The sequence below is a fragment of the Phodopus roborovskii genome, unplaced genomic scaffold, assembly GCF_943737965.1.
Source record: "Phodopus roborovskii unplaced genomic scaffold, PHOROB, whole genome shotgun sequence".
In the NCBI taxonomy this organism is placed as follows: domain Eukaryota; kingdom Metazoa; phylum Chordata; class Mammalia; order Rodentia; family Cricetidae; genus Phodopus; species Phodopus roborovskii.
In genome coordinates this window covers 2,156,874-2,181,368 of record NW_026126515.1, presented here as the reverse complement: position 1 = coordinate 2,181,368, position 24,495 = coordinate 2,156,874, and the positions used below count along the sequence as shown (strand labels likewise).

General features: G+C 44.2%; 1 protein-coding gene across 3 annotated transcripts in view; it reads left to right on the top strand.

The window, feature by feature from the left end:
* The window catches only part of Dcaf5 (DDB1 and CUL4 associated factor 5), an 86,927-nt gene extending 66,506 nt beyond the window's left edge, over positions 1-20,421 (top strand). For all 3 annotated transcript variants that reach the window (XM_051196217.1, XM_051196218.1, XM_051196219.1), the window contains exons 8-9: positions 8,736-8,863; positions 15,920-20,421. In XM_051196217.1, the coding sequence (XP_051052174.1) occupies positions 8,736-8,863; positions 15,920-17,674 (1,883 nt within the window). In that variant the 3' untranslated portion in view covers positions 17,675-20,421. The remainder of the gene's footprint in view (positions 1-8,735; positions 8,864-15,919) is intronic.
* The last annotated feature ends 4,074 nt before the right edge of the window (positions 20,422-24,495 follow it).

The following is a 24,495-nucleotide window of genomic DNA, read 5'->3' as shown; positions in this document are numbered from 1 at the left end:
CCCTGCCTCCTGAGTGCTGGGATTAAAGGCATTCACCACCATGCCCAGTTTATTTATTTTTGAGACAGGATCTCACTGTGTAACACTGGCTAACCTGGAACTTGCTATATATCTCAATTCTACATGGAAGCTATTTGAGGGACAGTTAAAATATGACTGTTAAGGCCAGAAAGGTGACTCAGCTGATAGAGATGCTTGTGTACAAATCTAAGGCCTGAGATCAATCCCTAGACCCCACAAGGTGTCAGGAAACAAAGATTGTCTTCTGACCTCTCTACCCAAAGTGCTGAGACAAGAGTAAACCCATACCCATTCTCTCTCTCACGAACACACACACACACACACACACAGGAATTTAAATTTAATCGGACTGTAAGAACCTTGCAGACTTTTCTTTAATTCCACCTCCATCTTATGCCCCCCAGAGTGAAACCTTTCAGATCAGTGTTAGTTGACAACACCTAACTTAAATGGAGTGTGCAGTTCCTGGCAGGTGGGCTCTGGAGATGTGTGTGGTGGTGTAACTGCTCCCTATGCATGTTCTCAGCCTTCTTCAAACTGGCTTCAAAAATATTTGACATTGCCAGGTGGTGGCGGCTCATGACTTTAATCCCACCACTGGGGAGGCAGAGGCAGGCTGATCTCTGAGTTCCAGGCCAGCCTGATCTGGTCTACAGAACCAGTTTCAGGACAGCTAGGGCTATATAGAGAAACTCTTGTCTTGAAAGGAAAAAAAAATGCTTGATAACTTTTTATATGATTACATTTTTTAAAGTATGATTTAAAATTTTAATTTTAAAAGTTATAATTTTTTAAAAAAGTAATCATATAAATATATTTACTGTGTGTGGTATACAAACATCCATGTAACATATCTGCACCCAAGCACACATACCCATGTGCCTGGGGACAGGTGGAGATCAGAGAACGACTTTTGGGAGTTTATTCTCTCCCACCGTATGGTTTCTCAGGATTGAACTCAGGTCGGAAGACTTAGGAACAAATAAATCCCTTTACTTGTTGAGCCATCCTTCTAGCCCTCTAATTTTTAAATGCAATTAGTTCAGCCAGCAAGTTTCAGCCAGGCCATCTGCCCATCTGAGGCCTACATGTAGCCCGTGAGTTTTTGTTTTGACTGCGTCAATGAGAAATGACCTAATCTATCCTACTGCCTTTTTAAATTGTCTGTTTGATTCTGGACTGAAGGCAAGCATGGTTTCCCTCTCTAGTCACACTTCTTGAATATAAAACACCAAGGTGAGCTAATAAGGGAAGCTGACTGATTATTATGTGCCTTAATGGCACAATTAATGCATGACTCTAAATGACAAGCAATCAACATTAACTGAATGCCTGCTGCGTGCCTCACAGTGAATGCCAAATGCTGAGAGTCCTGAGTGTGAGCCAAAGGCAAGGGCATTTTTCCCATCCTCACTTTCCTGTTCAGAAAGACTATTGATTACTTGGGCTGCTCTCCCCACCCACCTTTTCTTTTTGGGTATTTGGGGTGTGGTTTCTTTTTTAATACTATACAAATTCTAAAGAAATTAAATTTTTAATGCAAATCATTCCAGCTTAATGATTTGGCCAGTAATTCATGTAAGACTTCAGATTGGGCTGAAGAGAGCATTTCTTATTTATAAGACGCATACCTCTGTAAAACTTCTTCCTAGCACGATTAGGTCACCTTTTTTAGTTGATAGAACTGGGGTTTTTGATGTGGCAAAGAAAACCCTTGTGTGAATATTCACTCCTCTCAAAAGGGAGGAAAAGGAACCTGTTGTGTATGGTAATCCTGAAAATAAGATAGACTAAGTTACATACCAGGCTGGCAAAAGGAGCCTTGGGCCTGAAAGCCGATCCTGCCACAGTTGAAGAGTCAGTCTCAAAAACAGGAATTGTCTAAGGCAGTTTCTTCTGTAAAATGGCCCCATCCTTGCTTTTTTTTTTTTAAGATTTATTTATCATGTATACAATGTTCTGCCTGCACGTATGCCTGTGCTCCAGAAGAGGGCACCAGACCTCATTATAGGCGGTTGTGAGCCACCATGTGGTTGCTGGGGATTGAATTCGGGACCTCTGTAGGAGCAACCGGTGCTCCTAACCTCTGAGCCATCTCTCCAGCACTTCTTGCCATGTTTTGATGATTTAATAGTCTAAGAAGCTTTCTGAAAACAGTATATAGATGTAGAAGGGCAACCGAGGTACCAGAGGCCTTTGCTGCCAAGCCTGATACTTGAATTTGGTCTTCATGTGATAGAAAGAGAGAACTATCCCCTGCAAGTCTGCAGGTTGTTCTCTGGCCACCACACATATGCTGTGGTATGTGCATACCCACACATGTTATTAGCACATACATAAATATTTTTTTTAAAGACAGGGTCCTGCTATGTAGCCCTCACTAACCTAGAACTCACTCTGCCTCCTCAGTGTTAATAATAATTAAATATATTTGTGGCACTACTGTTGCTGGGAGTATTATGATCAGTGTAGATACAAAGCATATTATTCTAGAGTTAGGTATAGAAGTAATAGATTTGGCAAAGTAATGGGAGAGATGGATTACTCTTTAAGTATGTGTGTTTCTCTTTCTTCTAGCTTGTGTAGGCTTTAAGGTTTTCAAAGATAGAGCAGCTTTCCCTGAGATACAATTCTGCTCTAATACTATACTACATATGTATGGTATTTCTTTTCTTCTTTCTCCACCTGTGTGTGTGTGTGTGATTGTTGTTTGAAACTGAGCCTCTTGCATGCTCTAAGGCTTACCTATATCTCTAGCCCTGGCCCTGTTATTTATGGAGAAAAGTATAATGCAGATGGAATTATAGTACTGTTTTTAATTTTCTTATCCATTCATCTTATAGTTGGAAAACACTCCAACCCTTCCAAACTGTTTCTTCCTATGTAAAATAAAAATGATGGCATCAACCAAGGCAACAATGTCTGCCTTCTTGGTGTTACTGTGAGAGTTCTTAGAAGCTATTCAGTGATTGTTCTTCCTCACTTAAGGTTTCCTCCCTTCCTGAGCACTCCTCTTAAAAAGAAAGGCTGGAGACATTGTCCTCTGAGTCCTCACGAATGACTGACCCAGGGGTTCTTCTGTGAAGACTGCTAGAGTCAGGAGTCATCCAAAGGGTTCCCTTTTCCACAAACTTTCCTGAATGAAAGGGAAAGCCATGCATTTTCACTATCAAGTCATTTCAGCCACCCCCACTCTAGTGAATAGGCTAGAAACAGCTATAAGGTGTATTTGTCAGCCAACATGTATGTGTTGACAATATCTCTTCCTTTTTTTCTATATTTAACTTTATTTTGTGTGTGTGTGCATATGCACAAAGGTCAGAGGACAACCTACAGAAATTGGATCCCTCCTCTTACTGTGGATCCCAGGGATCAAACTGCTCATCAGGCCTGGGAGTTGCCTCTACCTGCTGAGCCGGGTCACTGGTCCCCTTTTGCTTTTCTTAGACATAGTTTGCTCTCTGTTAGGCTTAGGCATCTGGTTTGTGCCTTCCTTGTAACTAGAAAAACAACTGTTTGCAGTTGGTCACACATAGTTGGTTGCAGACACATGTGGCTGTTGTCCCCATGTGGCTTCTCTCGTCTCTTAAGTGGTCACATGTTCCCCAAGAGACAGCCACCGCCCCCTCTACCTTGTCAGTGTCCTTGGTTGTGTTTCTCTGTGATTTGAAACCTAAACCCTGCAACTGTTGGTTCAGGCCTTTGTAAACTCTTTAATTCTACCAACAGAATCAAAAATGAAGTAGGCTGATTTTCTCAGCAACAGTTGACTAAACCTTATCTTTGTGGGTTATAGCTCTAGCTTACTCCTTCAAGCTTTGTTCCAGAGAGTATGACAAGTATACCCGAACTCCTTCACTTATTGAGTAGCTTAGATATGACATTATTACAAAATTGTTTGGATAGATCATGAAAAGAGAAATACTTTATTTATTTATTTATTTATTTATTTTACGGTGCTGGGGGAGCTTAACCCAGGGCCTTGAATATACTAATCAAATGCTCTTCCACTGAGCCACACTCCCAGCCAATAAATACTTTCTTGACTTAAGAATTTCTGTGATAAGAAGAGTGGGCAAAAGGGAATTACCTGCCGAGTCAACTTAAAAGTGATGCTGGTTAGGTATCTCAAGACTGTTATGGAATATTCATACACTGTGAAGATGCGTCATTGCTAAGGTACCTTCTGATTGGTTTAGTAAAGAGCTGAATGACCAATAGCTAGGTAGCAGAGGATAGGCAGGTTTCCAGGAAGAGGAAGAAGAATCTAGGCATGCAGATTTCACCAGAGACTCTGAAGAAGTTGTATTTATGGTACAGAACAGCGGTAACCGCGCCATGTAGCAGAATGTAGATTAATAGAGGCAGGTTGATTTAAGTTATAAGAGCTAGTTTAAAAAGAATCTAAGCTAAGGCCAAGCTTTTATAATTAATAACAAGTCTCCAATCATTATGTTCAGCTGGTAGTCCAAAGATAGTCCAACAAGAAAGCTTTCTATACAAGATGTGACTATTCCAAGGTCCATAAAAAGGTAATTATTAAGAGTATGAATAGACTTTAGGAGATTGGTAAAATTTTCATGGAACTGACATTTTAAAGCACCATGAAGGTTAGGTGGGAGTTTAACTTTTTTTCTTTGCTCTTATTGTAGTAAAAATGCTAGTAGCAACATTTAGCCGGGTGGTGATGGTGCAAGCCTTTAATCCCAGCACTTGGGAGGCAGAGGCAGGCAGATCTCTGTAAATTTGAGGCCAGCCTGGTCTACAGATTGAGTTCCAGCCAAGACTACACAGAAAAATCCTAAGAAAGAAAGAAGGAAGGAATAGAGGGAAGGAGGAAGGAAAGAAAGAAGGAAGGAAGGAAGGAAAAGAAAGAGTAAAGAAACATCCAAAATTAGCGTCAGGACATAGAGACAAGGAAACATCTAGATAAATTTATATGCTGGGTAATAGAGCCTACAAGTGGAGTGGAGTTGTTTTTGGTTTTGGTTTTGGTTTTTCCCTTGTATTCCACAGTCTAATAATCTGTGTTTCAATTTGCTCATCGATTATGTATTAAAAACATGCTGCTAGGCAATGTTCTAGAGACTGGGATACAGCCGAGCCAGAGTCCTGCCATCACAGAGTTCACCTGTCTTTTTTCCTGAGTATGTTTATTTGCTTAAACTGTTTACCAGCAATTTGCTTGCTGATACTATTAGTGATTAGGTCATGACTCAACAAATCATTTACATAAGCTGTACAATTACATCCAAATTAGGTCATTTTGGAACCCAAGAACCAGAATTCAGAGCTTCAGCTTTTCCTACTTGGAACCCTCTTTTACCTCCTGTGGGTATGTAGGCATATCAAATAGGTATACAAGCCAAACAGTTACTGATAATAAATGATAAAAAAAAATTGTTTCAAGACAATTATTTGGTGTCCATATAATTTTAACATTTGAAAGCAAATTTGCATTGTGATGCAGCAGACATGCTTGTTCATATACTCACTGCACTACTGGAGATTGACAGCACCTTGGGCTTGCTGGACACTGCTCCACCACTGAGCCACATCCCCAGCTTGACTGTTTATTTTTATGTAAGGAATTAATTCCATCCTGGCTGAGTTTTTGATACTGCAGACGTAGAGCATCTTACAGCATTGTCCAGAGCTGATGGATGCTTTGATCCTGTAATCATCAATACTGAGCATGCTGCCTCACATGTCACTAGGTAGTATAAAGTGACAGACCGTGTTTGGGGACATTTGAAAATTTGTGGGGCATTCTGACCGAAACTCAAGCAAAACTCATTTTAACAATTTTTTATGAAATTCAAGTTAGCAACTCAGGCAGCAAGTTTTGGAATTGGACATTTTGGCACAGTGCGGTCCAAAGGTGTGTTGAGGCTCATTTATGCTTCTGTGCTGAGAAAAGTACTGTAAGTGCATAGAGAGCCCGTCCACTGTCTTGGTTGCCCTAACCTGTTGTACCATCAGAACCTTGGCCCTGCTGACCTGTATCCCTTTTCAGATCTGCTGGATACCAGCTTGGATAGTAAGGAAGGAAGGAAGGAAAAAAAAAAACACACACACACACACACACACACACACAGTAGGATTAAACAAAACATGGCACTAGCTTTAATCCAGTTTCTTTACTAGTGACCACCCGAATTTGGGGTGTAGGATCAAGAATAAGGGGTTTAAAAAGTAGAATTCAGAGAACCATGGCCAGGATGTTCCTTAACAAAACAACCTTTCCTATAACAGAAATAGACGCACGGCTGCTCATGCTAGTTAGTTTTCATTGTCAACCTAGAATTTCCTGAGAAGAGGGTTGCAGGAAGGATTGTCTTGATGAGGTTGGCCTGTGGGCATGTCTCTGGAAGATTTTTTTTTTTTTTTTTTTGAAATGGGCTCTCACTTTGTAGCCTTGGTATCCTAAGCTGGCCTTAAACTCATAGAGATCCACTTCCTCTGCTTCCTGAGTGCTGAGGTTAAGGGTGTGCTCCACCACAACCAGCTGAAAGATTGTTGGTAGCATTAATTGATGTGAAGTGTGTAGGACCGGTGGGCCCTGGGCTATGGGAGTAGAAGGCTGGCTGAATACTAAGCAAGCCTGCAGGCATCCCTTCTCTCTGTTCTTGTCTTGATGTGATATGGCCAGCTGTTTCAGGTCCTGCTCCAATACTTGCCCCTAGTAATGAACTATAATTTGGAATTATTAACCAGAATAAACCCTTTCTTCCATAAGTAGCTTTTTATTGGGATATTTTATCACAACGGAAAGTTAAAACTAAAATGTGCTCCTGAAACTGTGAGCCCTGTGTCTAGACAGCTGTTGTATGGCTTTAGGTTTCCATGGATCCCTTTCCTCTCCCTAGGCCCAAACCATCTTTCCCTCCTCCCTCCCACCCTCAGATACTAGACATTGTGACACAATGTGTTAGGCTACACTCTTGTCCTGGGATACATGCAGCCCATGGGCCACAGGTCAGACACACCTGTATCCCACTGTATCAGCCAGCTTTACATATGAGGCAAATGAGGAATTGTGCCACGAGGCCAAATGTAGAAAGGTCCTAGAAAGAAGTTAACTGGGGGAGGCATATTATTGTAGTCATTGTCCCTTCGCTGAGATTAGGAAAGGTCTGGAATGAGTGTTGATCCAAGTATTAACTGGGAGTAGAATGGGGTGCATAGAACAGAAACAGTATTTAGTAGTTGTTTGTCTCTGTGGTAGAAGCACAAAGTATCCATTGGTCAAATAACACTCTTGTTTGTGGCTGGACACCTCACATGTGCTTTATTATCTTTGTGTGTACTCAGTTGTGGGGAACTCAGAAGCAACTCTGTTCAGAATGCAGTGCATGTATTTTGTGTGGATGTAATTGTATGTAACTGTAAACGTAATGTAACTATTGCAGGTGTATGTATTGAACCTCTGAGTCTATCCAAAGTTCATTAAGGACAGTATCTTTACTATGTTAGCACATTCCAGGCTCTTGGTACTTTCCTCATTCTCTAAAGAAGATGCTTACAAGATATTCTTTAATCAAGCCAGGCATGATGGCACACACCTTTAATCCCAGCCCATGGGAGGCAGAGGCAGGCGGTTCTCTGAGTTTGAGACCAGCCTGGTCTACAAAATGAATTCTAGGACAGCCAGGGCTACGTAGAGAAAGCCTGTCTCAAAAAACCAAAACCAAACAGACAAAAGATCTGGAACTGTACATGTTGTTTTCAAGGTCCACTTTGTAGTTCATACTATTTAGAAATTATTTTTAAGTAGTCTGTTTATTTACTTTGGGGAGGGGCAAACGTGCATTGAGCGTGGTGGTGAGGCCCTAGGATTGAACTCAGATTATGAGTCTAGCAACAAGTGCTTTTATCCACTGAGCCTTCTCACTGGTCCTACTTCCAAATCTTTTCCAGAGACAGGGTTTCTCTGTAGCCATGGAGCTTGTCCTGGCCTTCACTCTGTAGACCAGGCTGGCCTCTCGAACTCACAGGGATCTGCCTGCCTCTGCCTCCCAAGTGCTGAGATTAAAGGCGTGTGCACCATCACCACCCAGCTGGATGTTTCTTTTACAGCATTTTTACTACAATAAAAGCAAAGAAAGAAAGTTAAACTCTCACCACTCAGCCCTACGTCCCACTCATAATACTTGCTCATTAAGAACGTGACCCGCGTCTCCTCTGTCTTCAGTTCTCCCTGCTATCAAAGGGAGATGTTACCCTGTTTTCCTCCCTCTAATGTCTCAATATAAACCGAGAGTTTAACAGATTAAAGATGTCTTGTGTATCTAAATCGCCACGTGTTCCTGGTTCTGCGTGCTCCTGGCTTAGCTGCCTGACTCGTCCCAAGCATTCAGTCTCATTTTGCTCTATTGCTTTGTCTAAGATGACAACGGATTAGAACTTGGAGACCAAAAACTTGAAGTTTAAAGTGGCTTTGGGTCCTTGACAGTGGAATTGCTGTGGGTGGTCATGGGCATTACTTACAGGCTAAATAAAGACTCTTGAGAAGAACACATATGCTGAGACCTGTTCCATCCCTCTTCCCATGGCAACCTTATCTATACGATTATGTATGCATTCTGCTCTCAAATTGTTGGTTAAAAAAAAAAAAAAAAAAAAAAAAAAACTCAGCTCCTATTCGGGGTTGTTTATGTGTCATTGCTGGAACCCGTTTTATCATCTAATTTTGCTTCCTTCTGTCTCCCCAGGTGGCATTGGCAGGGTGGTCAATGGAGCCTTCATGGTGCTGAAAGGGCATCGGTCCATTGTTAACCAGGTCCGGTTTAACCCCCACACGTACATGATCTGCTCTTCTGGTGTAGAAAAGATTATCAAGGTGAGGCACCTTCCCCTTCTCTTCAGTGAGATGTTGGTAGTTTGTAACTAGAAGAAACAAGAACTATGTGTATAGGGATTTATATCTAAATATATTGAGCATTTATCAAAATTCTCAGTGAGTGCCAAGAATGGTGGTATATGCCTGTAAGCCTGACACTTAGAGCTGGGGTTAGGAGACTCACAAGGCCATCATCGCCAGCTATGCTACAGAGCAAGACTGTCTGTACGAGGGGAGAGTGTCAGTGATGTTGACATTATAAAATATTAAAAGTTAATATTTTAAAAGTATGTAGGGGCCAGGCAGTAGTAGTATACACCTTTAATCCCAGCACTCAGGAGGCAGAGGCAGGTGGATCTCTGTAACTTTGAGACATCCTGGTCTACAGAGTTAGTTCTAGGACAGCCAGGGCTACATAAAGAAACTCTGTCCCAAAACCCACCCTCCCCTCTGAAAAAAAAGTAGGTGGGACATGGTGGTACATGTTTACACGTTGTTAATCCCAACTCTCAGTAGGCAGAGGCCAGCAGATCTCTGAGTTTAAACTAACATAGTCAAACGGTGAATTCAGGCCAGCCATATTTACACAATAAGAGCCTGTCTTCGTTGTTTTATTTGTTTGTAGAGCCAGGGTTTCTGTGTGTGCAGTCCAGGAACTCACTTAACAGACCAGAGATCTAGCAGCCTCTGTCTCCCAAGTGCTGGGATTAAAGGTGTGCTCCATTATACCCCGATCATTTATTTTTTAAGTGATTTTTTTTATGACTTCCTTTCAGAACCATTGTAACATGTTTTTAATAAATCAATGTACTTAATAAAGCTGTATATGTGTTCATTTTGTCAGAAATGCACATTTGTTTGGATATGCTGGCACACATCTGTAATCAAGTATAAATATTTGAAATGTAGAGTTCAAGGGTTATGTTTGACGGCATAGGGAGGTCAAGGCCAGCCTGGACGAGAGACCCTGTTTCAAGAAAAGAAAAGAAAAAAAGTGTGTGTGTGTGTGTGTGTGTGTGTGTGTGTGTGTGTGTGTGTTTGTGTATAGTAACTTTCATTTGTTATAGTTAAGGACTCCAAGCTGATCAGTACGTATCCATATATTGCTATATTATATATTCTATAAATATCCCTTCTTGTGCTTATCAGTAACTGCTAATCAAACCAGCTTATTGTTATGGAGGACCTATATGCAGTTCTCAGTCAAGATTTGATGACCTTAAACCAACTTCCAGGCTACTGGCCCAACATCCCCTGACTTCCCTTTGGCTTTGAGCTTTATCTCCAGGTCTACTTTTAAAACTTGTTGGCAGGCTTCGAAGCAGGAAGTGTATTCTGCATGCTACTCTGTGTTGTATTCTAGTGGCTTCTGATCCTGGACGGTGAGGTCTGCGCTCCACTTCCATGTGATCTGGAGAGCCACTGTCACTTCCGTTACCTAGCGTGCCCTGGGTCTAAATTGCTGTTATGGTTTGGCACAGGTTTAATTGAGAAGTTGTTAGAGTTATGGCTGATTTGTCTAAGGATATTGTTTTAAAAACAAAACCAAAAATCTGCATGTGGTTTTGATTGAGGCAAATTAAATATGAACACTAACCATACCATCTGAACAAACTCACCTTGGCTAAGGAATATTTGTGTTGTTGCTACAAAGGGAACCAGCCTAACCTGTTTCCACTGAAGGGTAATCTACTGCAGTCACTCAGGTTCAGGGAAAATGTGAATTAGCACACACACACCACACCAACACCAACTCCACCCTCCATCGCCACCAGTACTAGGGATACCAAGTGCTCTACCCCTGAGCTCTGCCTGCCCCTGGCCTGAAAATGAGAAATTCTTTAGGACCTGTGGTAACTTGACTTCTAAGTAAACAGAGGTTATGCTCCCCACAATAGTTAAAATTCCCCAATTTTTTAATGACAAATGAAACCTGAGAAAATTTTCAGACGAAAAGTAAAACTATATTTGTGATGACTTAGTATTTTCCCTCCTTCTTTTATTGTTTGAGGATTTCATACGTACATATGATGTATTTTGATCAAATCTACTCCTTATTCCCTCCCCCTAGAATTCATCCCTTATTCCCCACCACCACTACCCCCTCCCAACTTTATGTGTTTTATGGGTTTTAGCCCATTAATCCACTTAGTGTGTCAGTATGTGTATGGGGTTAGAGGACCTTCTACTGGGTGTGTGTAGCCTCCTGTCCTGTGTCTGTTATCTCTGAAGAAAACCGAACTTCCTCCAGCAGTCATCAGTTGCCATTGGCTCTTCAGCTAGAGGCAGGCCATCGTGACCACCGTCTTCCCTGTCCATGCTAGAGTTTTGAGTGGCTTGAGTTTTGCCTCTGTGAGTTCATATGTGCAATTATCCTGCTGTATCCTAAAAGTGGTTTTGTTGTAGTCTCTCCCCACGCCCCTCTTCTGCAATGATCCCTAAGTTTTAGAAGGGAAAGGATAGAGATGACATCATCTCAGATGGAGTACTCTGCAGCCCCTTATATTTGCAGGTGGTGACATTTAAATTACCAGTTGGGGGTCACATGGCTAATGTATGGAAAGTCAAGCTTTATCCCACCACATTCACCAAACTAGTGGGAAGGGAGTGGGCAGCTGACTGGACCATCTCAATTGTCCTTTACTTGGACAGTCATTGAAATAGCCCTGTCCCTCACATTACTTCCCCTTCTCCTTTGGCCTATGATTAATAGGTTGGCACTGTAACATGCCCTTTCTAGGCCTGTTGACGTCATTCTCTACAGCCATCTCTCCGCTTGGGCATCTCCTTTAGAAGAGAAATTCCTGTTTGGCATGTGCTCGGATGCTTCTGTGCTGAGTCTCCCCAGATATTGTTTAGTCAACTGAAGTCTTAACTCTAAAGGTCATAGATTGGAAACTGGCCAAGTTCTCAAAAAAGAGAAGAAAATGTTTTCTCTGTGAGGTTATCCAGACTGAGCCGTGGAACTCACTGCTCCCAGGTTCCCATAGGAACGGGGAGGCACAGTCGGACATTTAAACCTTAAATGTGCACAGTGAGAGAGAAACCCAAGGGGGTTCTCAGCTTAGTTCTCACAGGTGTGTTTCCCCATTTGTGGTCTAGCTGGGAATAGCACAGAATGAAAAGCATTAGAGGTTGGGTTTGGTGTTGCACACTCAAGAGGCTGAGACAGAATGATAGCATATTCACAGGTCAGCCTGAACTACCCAGTGAGGCTTTGTCTTCAAAAATGAAAAGGAAAAAATAAACACAGGAGAGGCAGAGGGAAGGATAAGGTTAAAAGTAAGTGCTGGCCCTTCTCTGTGTTGGAATTACTACCCTGCCTGAACTTACATCATGCTGAAAGACCCCTGGTTATCAGCAGTCTGTGTGTGTCCTATTTGAAAAGAGAGGGCAGGCCACACGCTTCTGCCTTGAGATTTACCAGGCCGACAATTGGTATTTAACAAAATGTCACTTTGTTGCTTGTTGCTTCAACAGGGGCAGGCCATTGGCTCCAGGAGCATCACCTACCATGAAGTCTGATTTTTCTCTGTCTACTCTCCTTTCCCCTGTCCACATCCTTTACTGCCATGTTTTCAACTTGGAAAAGAGCCCTCTTTCAGAGAGCCAGCCTCTTCACACCCAGAACAGGTCTTCTACACTACACAAATACCTACACTTAGCAAAAGAAGGGGTTTTTTTTATGGCTAAAGGGGATTTCCCCTCAAATCTCTGTATTATGATTTATCTAGTGTGTGCTGTTCATAGTAGGCACTATGGGGAGCATAAAGATAAAGAAAGGTCACACAGGTCTCCCTAGGAATTGATGGCCCAGGAGAGGGTTCCCAAGACATGGAGACAAAACACTGCAGAGAGGCATTTTTCTGATTTGGGATAATCTCAATAGAGGTCACTGTTTGAACCACCTTTTCAGCCCTTAAAGTTTAACTGTTGAAGACATGAATCCAGTCCCAGGGACCACTTGCTCTGTGCCAGGCATTGTAGGAAAGCGTATGACTGTTGAGAAAATGAACTTGAGTGGCCAAAGACAGAGAGGGTAAGGAGAGAGCTAGGTTATCAGTCTAGAACACCTGGAGGGTCCCAGCAGCCACATTGCAGAGTCTGCAAGCCCCACTTAACAGTTGAGGACCTTTACCTAGGTACAGGTGATGATGGCTTCAGTCAATGGTCAAATTCAAAGGACTTACACAAAGAAGGGGACTTGGAGCTGCTACTTTAGCATGTCGTGGTCACTCTGCTCAAACCTTTGCTTTCTATAAGAACTGAATTTTATCCTTTTCTGGAGCAGCTTGAGAAAACTGTGCTTATCAAGAGAGCTGCTCAGCTCCTGAGGAGGCACACCCAACCACATTTAATAAATGACGGCTCCCTCCCCTTCTCAGAGTTGTCATTTATTAAGAGATAGTTGTACTATAGATTTAAGCACAGTTGCTAAAATACAGAGCAGGCAAATGATCACATACCTAAGATGCAGGTTTCCCCAAGTAAATCTAGCAAGTTGGGTTTCTTCTCCTCCTCCTCCTCCTTCATTGATTTGCTTTTAAAAGAATAATTTGTGTATGAGTGTTTTGTCTACATGTGTGTATGTGTGTGTATCACATGTGCACAGATGCCTATGGAGTTCCTAGGGCATCAGATCCCCTGAGACTAGAGTTACAGGTGATTGTAACTATCATGTGAGTGCTGGGAATTGAACCTGGGTCCTCTGGAAGAGTAGCCAGTGTTCTTAACCACTGAGCCATCTCTCTAGCCCCAGCCTTGCTTCGCTTTTGAATTGTTGACTTTGAGGTAAAGAAATAGACAGTTCCATAAATGATTGAAATGGTTCTGGACCAGGATAATAGTGAGTCAGCAATTCCGATATCCAGCTAAAGCATCTTGGTCTTAAAGCTTTCTGGTTGTGGGATTCGGCCAACACATTAAAGGGAAAGCAGCATAGTGATTAGTGCTTGGCTGTAGCTTATGTCATTTTGTCACCCTCACATCTGTGGTTGAGAAATAGAAGCCTTCCAGGGTGAAGGCATCTGCTTAGGACTGTGGGAAATGGTGGGACTTGGGCTCCTGCTGCTCTCAAATGCACACTGACTTCTAGGAAGGCATTTGTTTTCCTCTGAATCTTAGGACTACATTAGGGCCCATCTAATCCACTGTTTAGTTGAAAGAGCCAAGCCTCACGCAGGATCACCAGTTAGCTAGAAGCCCGCTCTCCAAGTCTCCTGCCTTTTGAGCCATTCCTATTCCATTGCTCCAGAAATACACAGTTCACCTCAACTCAACACATTCCAGAGCCCAAGTAAAACTGACCTTTAATGTTGTGATTTTTTTCATGCCTGAAGAGAAAATGTGGGGGTGGGGAGATTAGAACTTTAAAAAAAAAAAATGGCTTGTTCAGGGGTTTGAGAGATGGCTTAGTGGTTAAAAGCACTTGCTGTTCTTGCAGAGTACCTGGGTTCAATTTCCAGCACCCACGTGGTGCCCTCTAAAGCACCCACGTGGTGCCCCCTAATTGTCTGTAACTCCAGTTTCAGGGGATCCAATGAAGGCAAAACACCTATATACATAAAATAAAATTTTAATTTTAAGAAGTGATTGTGAAGTAGTTAGGCCCTTTCTGTTAACAAAGTCTGGAAAATTTATGAAGTAAATTTGTTGTCACGTTAGGAAAGATGGCAAAAAAAAAAAAATTTAGGTTGTTTTGTTTTGTTTGTTTTTTAAGACAGGGTTTCTCTGTGTATCCTTGGCTGTCCTGGAACTCACAGAGATCCACCTGCCTCTACCTCCTCGAGTGCTGGGATTAAAGGTATATGCTACCACCACCCTATACATTTTGGTATTTTTAAACTTAGAAAATGAAGCACTTGGCTCAGAATTAAAAATGAGACCCAAAAAGCATCCTAAGGTTCCAGGGACAGTATATCTAGACTCTTCCTGAAGCTGAGAAAATTACCTGTGAAGAAAACAAGAGCCTCCCTGGTTAAGAAAACCCAGTTTCCTGGGTAACCAATGCCTGCATGTCCAAGAGGGAAGGGCAGTGTAGGCAGTTGTCTATTCTTACCAAGCTCCAGTGAGTAATTCTCATTGGTTAAAAATAGTATATTGAAGCACCAGGCAGTGGTGGCACACACGTTTAATTCTAGCACTTACAGGAGGCAGAGGCAAGTGGGTCTCTGTGAGTTCAAGGACAGCCAGGGCTTCACAGAGAAACCATGTCTCCAAAACAAAACAGAACAACAACTGTCTCTCTCTCTCTCTCTCTCTTTCTCTCTCTCTCTCTCTCTCTCTGTGTGTGTGTGTGTGTGTGTGTGTGTATGTACATGTATGTATATGTATATATATTGCTCTTTGGGATAAATGGAATGATAAGATGAAACCTTTTAGGGTGTTTGTGTTTGTGTGTGTGTTTTGCTTTTTAGACAAGATCTTACAATGTAGCCCTGGCAAGCCTGGAACATAACTGTGTAGACCAGGCTGGCCTTGAACTCACAGAGATCTGCCTGCCTCTGCCTCCTAAGTGTACCACCATGCCTGCCAAGGCATATTTTCAAATGTTCTACCTAATTAATATTCAAGTCATCTTCCACCCCTCCTTTTAGATTAAGGTTATAATTTCCAGTGTACTGACAGAAAACATGAGGAAAGAGACAATATCCTCCACCTACAGACATCCTTAGGTCTCTGAATACAGTCTAAGTCTATGCTCTGAGTGGTGTTTACCTGCTTCTAAAAGCCTCACTTTTGATACACATTGTGTAAGAGTCAGTCTACTGAAGAACTTCTGTTTTGTGTGGGTGTTGGTGGCTATTTGTTTTGTGTTTACCTAAGTTCTGGCTGTGTAGCTCAGGTGATGAGGCCTGTGGTCCTCCTGTCTCAGCCTCCCAAATGCAGGCATTCCAGGACTGGAATTGTACCTGGACAGAAAAGTTTAAAAGTTGCTTGGTAACTTTAATATGAAGACATCTGGGAGAAGCTCTGCTTTAGTGGTCTTTATCATGGTCAGCTATAGAACACTTCCCATTCAATCCTGGTTGCTTTTGTTTTTAATCTTCTCTGTAGATCTGGAGCCCATACAAGCAGCCAGGATGTACAGGAGACCTCGACGGTCGGATTGAAGATGATTCCCGCTGCCTCTACACCCATGAAGAGTATATCAGCCTTGTACTGAACAGTGGGAGCGGCCTGTCCCACGACTATGCTAACCAGTCCGTCCAGGAAGACCCCCGGATGATGGCTTTCTTTGACTCTTTGGTGCGCCGTGAGATCGAGGGCTGGAGCTCTGACTCGGACAGTGACCTCAGCGAGAGCACCATCCTTCAGCTGCATGCCGGGGTCAGTGAGCGCTCAGGCTACACCGACTCAGAATCCTCAGCCTCACTGCCCCGCTCCCCACCTCCCACAGTGGACGAGTCTGCCGACAACGCCTTCCATCTGGGGCCACTACGTGTCACCACCACAAATGCAGTGGTGTCAACCCCAGCAACGCCGACCTGTGAGGATGCAGCCTCTCGCCAGCAGCGCCTGTCTGCTCTGAGGCGCTACCAGGACAAGCGCCTCCTGGCCCTGTCCAATGAGTCCGATTCTGAAGAGAACGCCTGTGAGGCTGAACTGGACACAGATCTCTTCCCTCGGCCAAGGTCGCCCAGCCCCGAGGATGGATCCAGCAGTTCCAGCAGCTCTAGTAGCTCAGAAGAAGAGGAAGAACTGAACCAACGCCGAGCCAACACCCGGCAGCGAAACGCCATGCGGAGGCGACAGAAGACCCCCCGGGAAGAGCGGCCCACTGCTCCAGTCAAACCCACCAACACCTACATTGGAGAGGACAATTACGACTACCCCCAGATCAAGGTGGATGATCTCTCCTCCTCCCCTAACTCCTCCCCTGAGCGGAGTGCGTCCAATCTGGATATCCAGCCAAGCCGGGCACCACCAACTGCCAATATGGAGTCAGTCGAGAGAAAGATTTATAAAGCTTACAAATGGCTCCGATACTCCTATATCTCTTACTCAAACAACAAAGATGGAGAAACTTCCTTAGTGGCAGAGGAGGCAGATGAAGGGAGAGCAGGAACCAGCCCCAAAGACAACCCAACCCCTTCTTCCAGTAAGGAAGCCTGCCCAGCCCAGAGAGACCAGGACCTGCCTCCTGAAGGCTGCAGCAAAGATGCTTGCAAAGAAGAGACTTCCACCAGAAATCCCAGCAGTGGCACAAGCCATGAGCACAGTGGCTACCCTTGGGCAGAGGTGCCAGAGGGCACCCCTCAGGACACTAACAATAGCGGCCCTCTAGAACACCCTTTTGAAACCAAGAAGCTCAATGGAAAGGCCCTGAGCAAGGCCCTGAGCAGCCGGGCTGAGGAGCCACCCTCCCCTGTGCCCAAGGCATCTGGTTCCACTCTCAACAGCGCATCTGGCAACTGTCCCAGGACCCAGTCTGATGACAGTGAGGAGAGGGGCCTTGAAACCCTCTGTGCCAACCACAACAATGGACACTTGCACCACCGACCCCCTCACCCCCACAATAATGGGCAGAACTCTGGGGAGCTGGAGACAGTGGTCTGCTCTTCCCCAGCACACCCAGACACTGACCGTGATAACCCATCCCTGACAGGGACATTTCCACACAAAGATTGCTATGGGTCTGAAACGGCCTGTGAGACCCCCAGTGCCGGAATGAGAGAAGACCCCACTGACCCCTCAGCCATGAACAGCAGCAAAGTTGTTCATAGCCACAGTGGCCTCAAAAGGCACCGAATTGAAGTGGAAGACACAGATTCAGAGAATTCCTCCTCAGAAAAGAAATTAAAAACATGATAAATACAAAGGGAAAGCAAAGAGCTACAAAAAGTAGCCTTACAGAATAATTTTTTTCTTGTTTAGTGAACACAGAGGAAAGGAAAAAGTATTAAAGGCACATAAAACCAGAGCCTGAACCGTGTCTGCTGCTGCTCCCTTCTGTTCACCACTCTCCAGTGGGACGGAATGCCCAGCTTGCACTGCCTTGTGCTCTGCTGAGACGGGGGGAGACTCCTACTGGCTCTTTGCTAGTGAGATGCGAGTATAGCATTCCTGTGCAGGCTCTGTCTTGGGACATTTGGCTTGTTCTCGTGTGTATGTACCCGCTGGCACATGTGGGCTTGTTGTCCTGTGAGGCCTTTCTTTTAACTGCCCATCAGTGCAGCCATCTCACCTGCTCATTGTTCACGTGACACAGGTGTTGCGGTCTTAACGAAGAATGCCCCCTAGATCAGATTGTGCTGCAGGGAGTTGTAGATTTACGCTAGCAGAAAGGAGAGGCCTGCCTTCAGCTCCTTGGCTGCGCTGAAGAGGAAAACATGGCTCCTTTTTCAGTGCTCCATGTTTTCTCCAGCTAACACATCGTCCAGCACTTACTGTGACTCTAAGTGAAACATCGTTCCTGCTAAGAAGAGGTTGACACCTAGCTCAGACCCTGATAGTGTCACTGTTTGCAGAAGGGGCAGAGCTACCCTCCATGCTGTGAGGTCCATACAGTAACTAGTGAACAACACACTGACATGCTGGCTCCTAAGAGGCACTCAAGGCCAGCAGGTGCTTCCTTGGCTCCAAGTAATGGAGTCCAGGCATACTGAAAGAAGAAAGGACCCCTTGGGAGAGCTTTTTACCCAAACTAATAAAATGGCTGGTAGAAGGATGCTAATGAGTTGTAAAGAGCAGAATGTGGTACTCTATCCAGTGCCAATGCATGAGGCAAAATGAACTGTATCCAGTGCCGGTCAATCGGTCAGAATGTGGTACTGTATCCAGTGCCAGTCCATCCGGCAGAATTGGCAGGCCTGGCACCTTCCCTCAGGCTTGGAGTTGTCAGAGGCTGTGGGGTTCCACCTGAACTTTGCAGAGTAGTGGGCATCTGTTAGAAGGCAGGGAGTGTCGAGAGACAAGTCTCTGGTTTGTCTCCTGGCTCCCAGAAGACATTCTGTCCTGTTGAAGTAGGTAATGATGGAGAGAAGAAAAATATCAAATTTCCAGTGTGTAGTGGTGATGGTAGTTCCTGAGTTCTCGTTGAAGGGTTGTGCAAGGGAAGACCTAAGGATGCCCAGATGTCCTGTTGGTGTAGAAGTCAAAGCAGAGGACGAGTGGAACGTTGGATGCAGAGGTGCTAGACAGCTGGAGCTTGGCTGGAACTGGCATAGGGAGGACTTAGCACAAGGCAACTGTGACCTCACTGATGAAGTGTTCCTTTCAGAGGAGGACCTATCCTGTTGGGATGGAGCCAAGAGAAGACCACCTGTGGAAGCTGAAGAATGGAGGATGATCAGTGCTGGGAGCCAGGGTTCTTATAAAAGGAAGGCGGTTGGTAAGAGCCAGGAGGATATAGCATCTGGCTGAGCTTTCTGGATGGGAGATGTGCTTAGTATCTGGTGATGTGGCTGAGGAGTGAAGCACGGTTTGGGAAGGAGAGGAAGGCGCCTGAGTAGAGTGGGGATGCATACAGTCAGCAGCTGGACTCTTCCTGGGGAGTGGGACAGCAATTCTGTAACCAACGTTAGATTACTTTAGATTTGTAATTAAAATGGTTCTATGACTTATCTTTTGACTATTCACAGATAATTGTAAATTCTGGTTTTATAAGCCCAAGTCATTTTACATTTGCTTTTCCAAAATGATTAAATTGGAATTTTTAATCCTTTATATACAAAACAGTTATAACCACTCAGTGTGTGTGCGTCTTCCCCTTAGTCAGCATACCTGGTTCTTCTAGTCCATTTTATCTTAATCTAATTAGATAGATCCACACTCCACATATCTTCCTGGAGGCAAAAGAAAGCAAAATTAGCTATTGATAATAGTTTCCAAGTGCCAAGTGTGATCCCTCCTATAAAAGCTGTCTGTCTCATTTGGGTACTCAGAAACATTCAAAAGTCAGAGTACACTTAGTCCATGACCATGATGCCAAGAGAGGTCATCCTTTGAGGGATGCATTCCATCCTGGGGAGAGACTTCCAAGAGATGGTCCCAGAAATAACCACCAGAGCAAGAGGAAGAGGGATGCTGCTTTTAGCCACTCCACACTCCTTTCCAGAGGTCTTGTTTTGCGTGGTCCTGGTACTGGAAGCCTGATGTGAACCGCTTCAAAGATCTCTTTGCCTCGACCATTGTAGAATCCAGGCCTCCATGTTGAAGACATTATTTAAACCCCAAATCCTTCCATGATGGGTGTTTTTCCTAGCAGGAGAGGGCACTGATCAGGCTAAGAACTCCTGGAAGTGCCTCCTAAGGATTTTTTTTCTGCATCCTGTACATAATGTTTTAAGCAGCAGGTCCAGGGTACGTGAAACTGTTTCTCTTCTCTTTACTTCCCACCTGGTTTTGTAAATGATTCTCAACTGATAAATGGGTTCATTGAGTTGTTGGTTTGAGGCAAAAGAAGTTTGCAACTGTGCTGATTTAATAGGAGTCTCGTGTTGTCTGTCAAGGTGCCTTCCTCTGCTGAAGCCTTACCTCCTCACAGCCCTGCCTCTTCTCGCCCAGCAACGCTGACTCTTCTCTGTGTATATGCAAATAAACCTGTCAATCACTTCTCCCCGGCTTCCTCCTCTCTTCCTTGGAAGACTTGATTGCTTAGACACCCTCTTCCTTTATTTATTTGCTGTATTAATGCCTGCCTGGTTAGAAACGTGATTTAGAGCCACACTGAAGACTAAAAGACAAATCCCATGTCTAACAGTGGTCATGTCACTTCTAGGTATTGGTCAGAGGTCGCATCTGACAATAAAAGGAAGGGAGGTGCTGTGTCCACTTGCTCTCCTCCTCCAGGCTCACAGGGACTCAGGATAGTGAGCTCCTCCCCCAGTGGATGTTTTCTGATGCTTCCAGATACCATGATGTATCATGACAGATACGTTGCAAACGTTTTCCTTTAAAAAGAGAACAGAGTGGAAAACAGCAAAACTTGTTTCATTCTATAAAGCTGATGGACATGGGAGGCTGTGTTTAACTAAAACATTCCTACCAACCAAGATGCTTGTCAGGAAAACACTCCAAAGGAAGCCTGTTCTTCCCTTACAAGCCATATAACAGTGTGATACACAAGGGTGCAGCCACACTCCTGAGTCCTGAGCTTGTCCCCAGTGGCAGGATAATAGTTTTGGTTTTTATCGGTTGGTTTAATGGGGAGGGGGAATAAGCTTGGGTTTTTAGTTTTATTGTATTAGGATTCAAAAAAAAAATGGTCAGGCAGTGATGGTGCACGCTTCTAATCCCAGCACTCAGGAGGCAGAGACAGGCAGATTTCAGTGAATTCTAGGACAGCCTGGTCTTGTACACAGCTAGGACTTGCACACAGAGCAACCCTGTCTTGAGAGAGTGGAGAGAGAATAAAAAGACCAGCCCAGGCTAGTCTCAAACTGTGACAGCCCTCCTGCCTCAGCCTCCCGGGTGCTCAGTTTCTACATGTAAGCTACCATTTCCTGCTTGTACTGTTTTTAGGACAAGGTTTCACTAGCTAGTCTATACTGTTTAGAGTGCTGGGGTTGCAGGTAGACACACACACCCCATCACACCCAGCCCTAGGGTCATGGTCTTCTGCAAGCTGTGTGGGGTTATTCCAGTCAGAGTGTGTATTTGTCCTTGAGCATTCATACCAGAATGAAATAACGAAGTTGAGTAAACACAGTAACGTTCATAGTCTTTAAAGATCCAGTGCTTCTGACAGTATAATGAAAATCTGACTCATCTGGACTCTAGCTGTATTTCACTGCTAGTAAGATACTTCTTGAGATTGAAACTTAGAGACAAAGATGACTAGGGAATAGGCCTATGCAATATGCAAGCAGGAGGAGTCAGTTCTAGTCTCAGTGTGTTAAAGGGTCCTGTGGAGCTTATCCTACTGTGAGGAAGTAGGTTATCTAGCATTTTAAATGGCCTATGTTGGGAAATGTCTCCTTTCTGAGCTCATGGGCTATTCCAGCAGAACTTTATCTGCCTGTCACTACTCCACCAACGCTAGCTAGAGAAAGACACTAAGATACCCAGGTGCCCACAAGAGTACTTGGACAGGAGCAAAGTTGTGTTGCTCAGAGAAGTTGAAAGGAAAGAAGACATCTGGGGGTTTAGAAGACCTGAAAGACTCCGAAGTAGAAGAGATGGAATGTTAAGCAGGGTCAACAGCTTCCTGGGTCCGTACAGCTGGCACTCAACATGCTAATTAGAGGAGGCGGCCCAGTGGTGTAATACTAGCCTGCTATGCCTCAAGCCCTGAGTTTGATATCCAGAGCTAAAAAACAGAGCAAACACCAACCAAAACCCTCAGGTATAAACCCAGATTCATCGTTGAAGTCAATAGAAATGTAGAGAAACTCCTAGAATCCATAAAGGAAAAAGGAGGGAGGAGGATATGATAACCAGAACACCAGCATAGTTAAACATGGTGAGTGTGATGGTGATTGGCTGGATTTCACACAGTAACGTACTTTTATTTGACCATTGAAGGCCTGCACCTAACCTTTGTATTTCACTTAACCTTATTAAGATTTATTTTTATTATTTTAGTTACTTATGTGGGTGTGTGAGTATATGCATGTAATTGCAGATACCCACCAAATCCCTTAGAAGTTGAATTTACAGGTAATTGTGAGCCACCAAATATAGGTGCTAGAAACCAAACTCGGGTCCTCTGCCAGAGTAGCAGTCACTCTTACTTGCCTGAGCCATTTCTCTAGCCCCCACCTTATCCTCTCAGTGTCTCAGAGTCTGTGTATTCCAGCATTTCTAGATGCTCCAAGCCCACACCTTAAATAACCCCAGCTAAGTTTCTTTCTTCCTAAGAGACCATGAGTGGAAATAGCACTGAGCGCTGAACTCACAAGATGCAAGTCCTACATTGGTTCTGACTGAAGAGCATCCATGAGTTGAGCAACTCCGCCATACTCTTGGGAACTGTCAGATAGGTCCCTCGACTCTCAAATGTGGCTCCTCCTGTTCCACAACCTTGGTTCAGAGGGCTCTCTCTCTGGATTCTACTCAAACACTACCATTTTTCTGAGACATTTCTATAGTGTCCACCAGAGCTGGCTGGTGAACCAAGATCTTTGGCATATATACAACTGCTCAAAGCCTCAAGCTCCTCATTGTGTGTGTGTGTGTGAGAGAGAGAGAGAGAGAGAGAGAAAGGGAGAGAGGGAGAGGGAGAGAGAGAACCAATACAATAAGGCACACATCTGAGGGTGACATGATAGATTACTGTCTTTGGCACGGCTCTTTTTGTTGTGCTTGTTGATGTGACACCCATGTGCACACCACCAGAAGGCTCTTTGGATAGTGGGTCCACCAAGGAATATGGGTAGTCAGCATCCTTCAGAGAAAGAGTGGCTGTTTATCAGCAGTCTTAGAAACCACAGTAAAAAGAGATTGCTCCCTATTCCTGGAGACTTGATGAAGCTTGCTTTGGAGCCTTTGACATGACCTCTGAGACCTCTGGCTGAGGGAGCCAGCCCTAAGGGCTAGAAACTTAAAAATCAGGCATGGCTGACCAGAGACCTCATAGATCCTTGCTCACGACAAGTTTGCAAAGGTTGGAAATAAGGAATGCCAAATTTTATTTAGCTAAAATCTTAATATGGTGATACTGGAGAAGACTTGGGCCTTAAGAGCTGGGACATCAGTGTTCTCTGACGCTGCCTGCCTCTGCCTCCGTAATAAAGGAGCTGGATTAGTGATGGGGTGGGGGGAGAAGGGAGCATGGCTGTGGTTCTTGGAGGGGGCAGAGAACTGTGGGAGATGTTTTGCATTGCTGGTGGAAAGAGGCAATGGAATTATACTTTACTTGAAACTTTGGTTTCAAGGAAAGCACATCTGCCTGAAGAGAGGCCAGAACACAGGGTATCATGGGGCAGACAGGGCATAGAGTAGTCACAACCTAGAGAAGCACTTTGGGGCTAATACTACAGAGGAGGAGGAAGGGCCCTCCTCCTTCAGCCGCTTCTGTTCCATTGTAAATGTGGAAAATCAAATTCCCAGTTGGTGGTGATCACTAAGGCTAGCGCTTGCTTTCTAGATATTTTCCTGGGTCCTTCCTGCTTGACATTCCATTTGGCCTCTTACCAAGTGACTGGGGTTACTCACAATATACAGCAATAGTAAGGGATTGTGAATAGTCTCACTTGGAGGAGGAGACTAGGGATGAGCATTTGGCAAAAGAAAAGAGTGAATTGCATTTGAACCCCCCCCCCCATACCCCCACCCAAGAGTTTGTGCCTCTGACCGTGTTCACAGCTGTTTGGGGCTGGGAAAAGCCATCAACATGCTAGGGGACTGGGGTGGGGGGGCAAAAGGAACTGGAGAGGAGCCTGATTGCTTAGGGTTAATGCACACGTGGGTTTAAGACCAAGAGAAGACACTTTAAGAAAAGGCTTGATAACTGTGTAGTGGTGCATGGCTTTAGGCCGGAGGAAGAGGCAGATTTCTGGTCTGGCCTACATACAAGTTCCAGACAGCCAGACCAGGACTACATGTAATGACCGATCCTGTCTCAAAAAAGAGACAGAGAGACAGGCCCTTATGAAGAATCATTTCAAATACAATTCTCCCAGTTACAAGCCCAACCATGACCTTTTTGAAGGTTGGGTCTTCTCCTTAAACTAACCGGGATGTGCAGT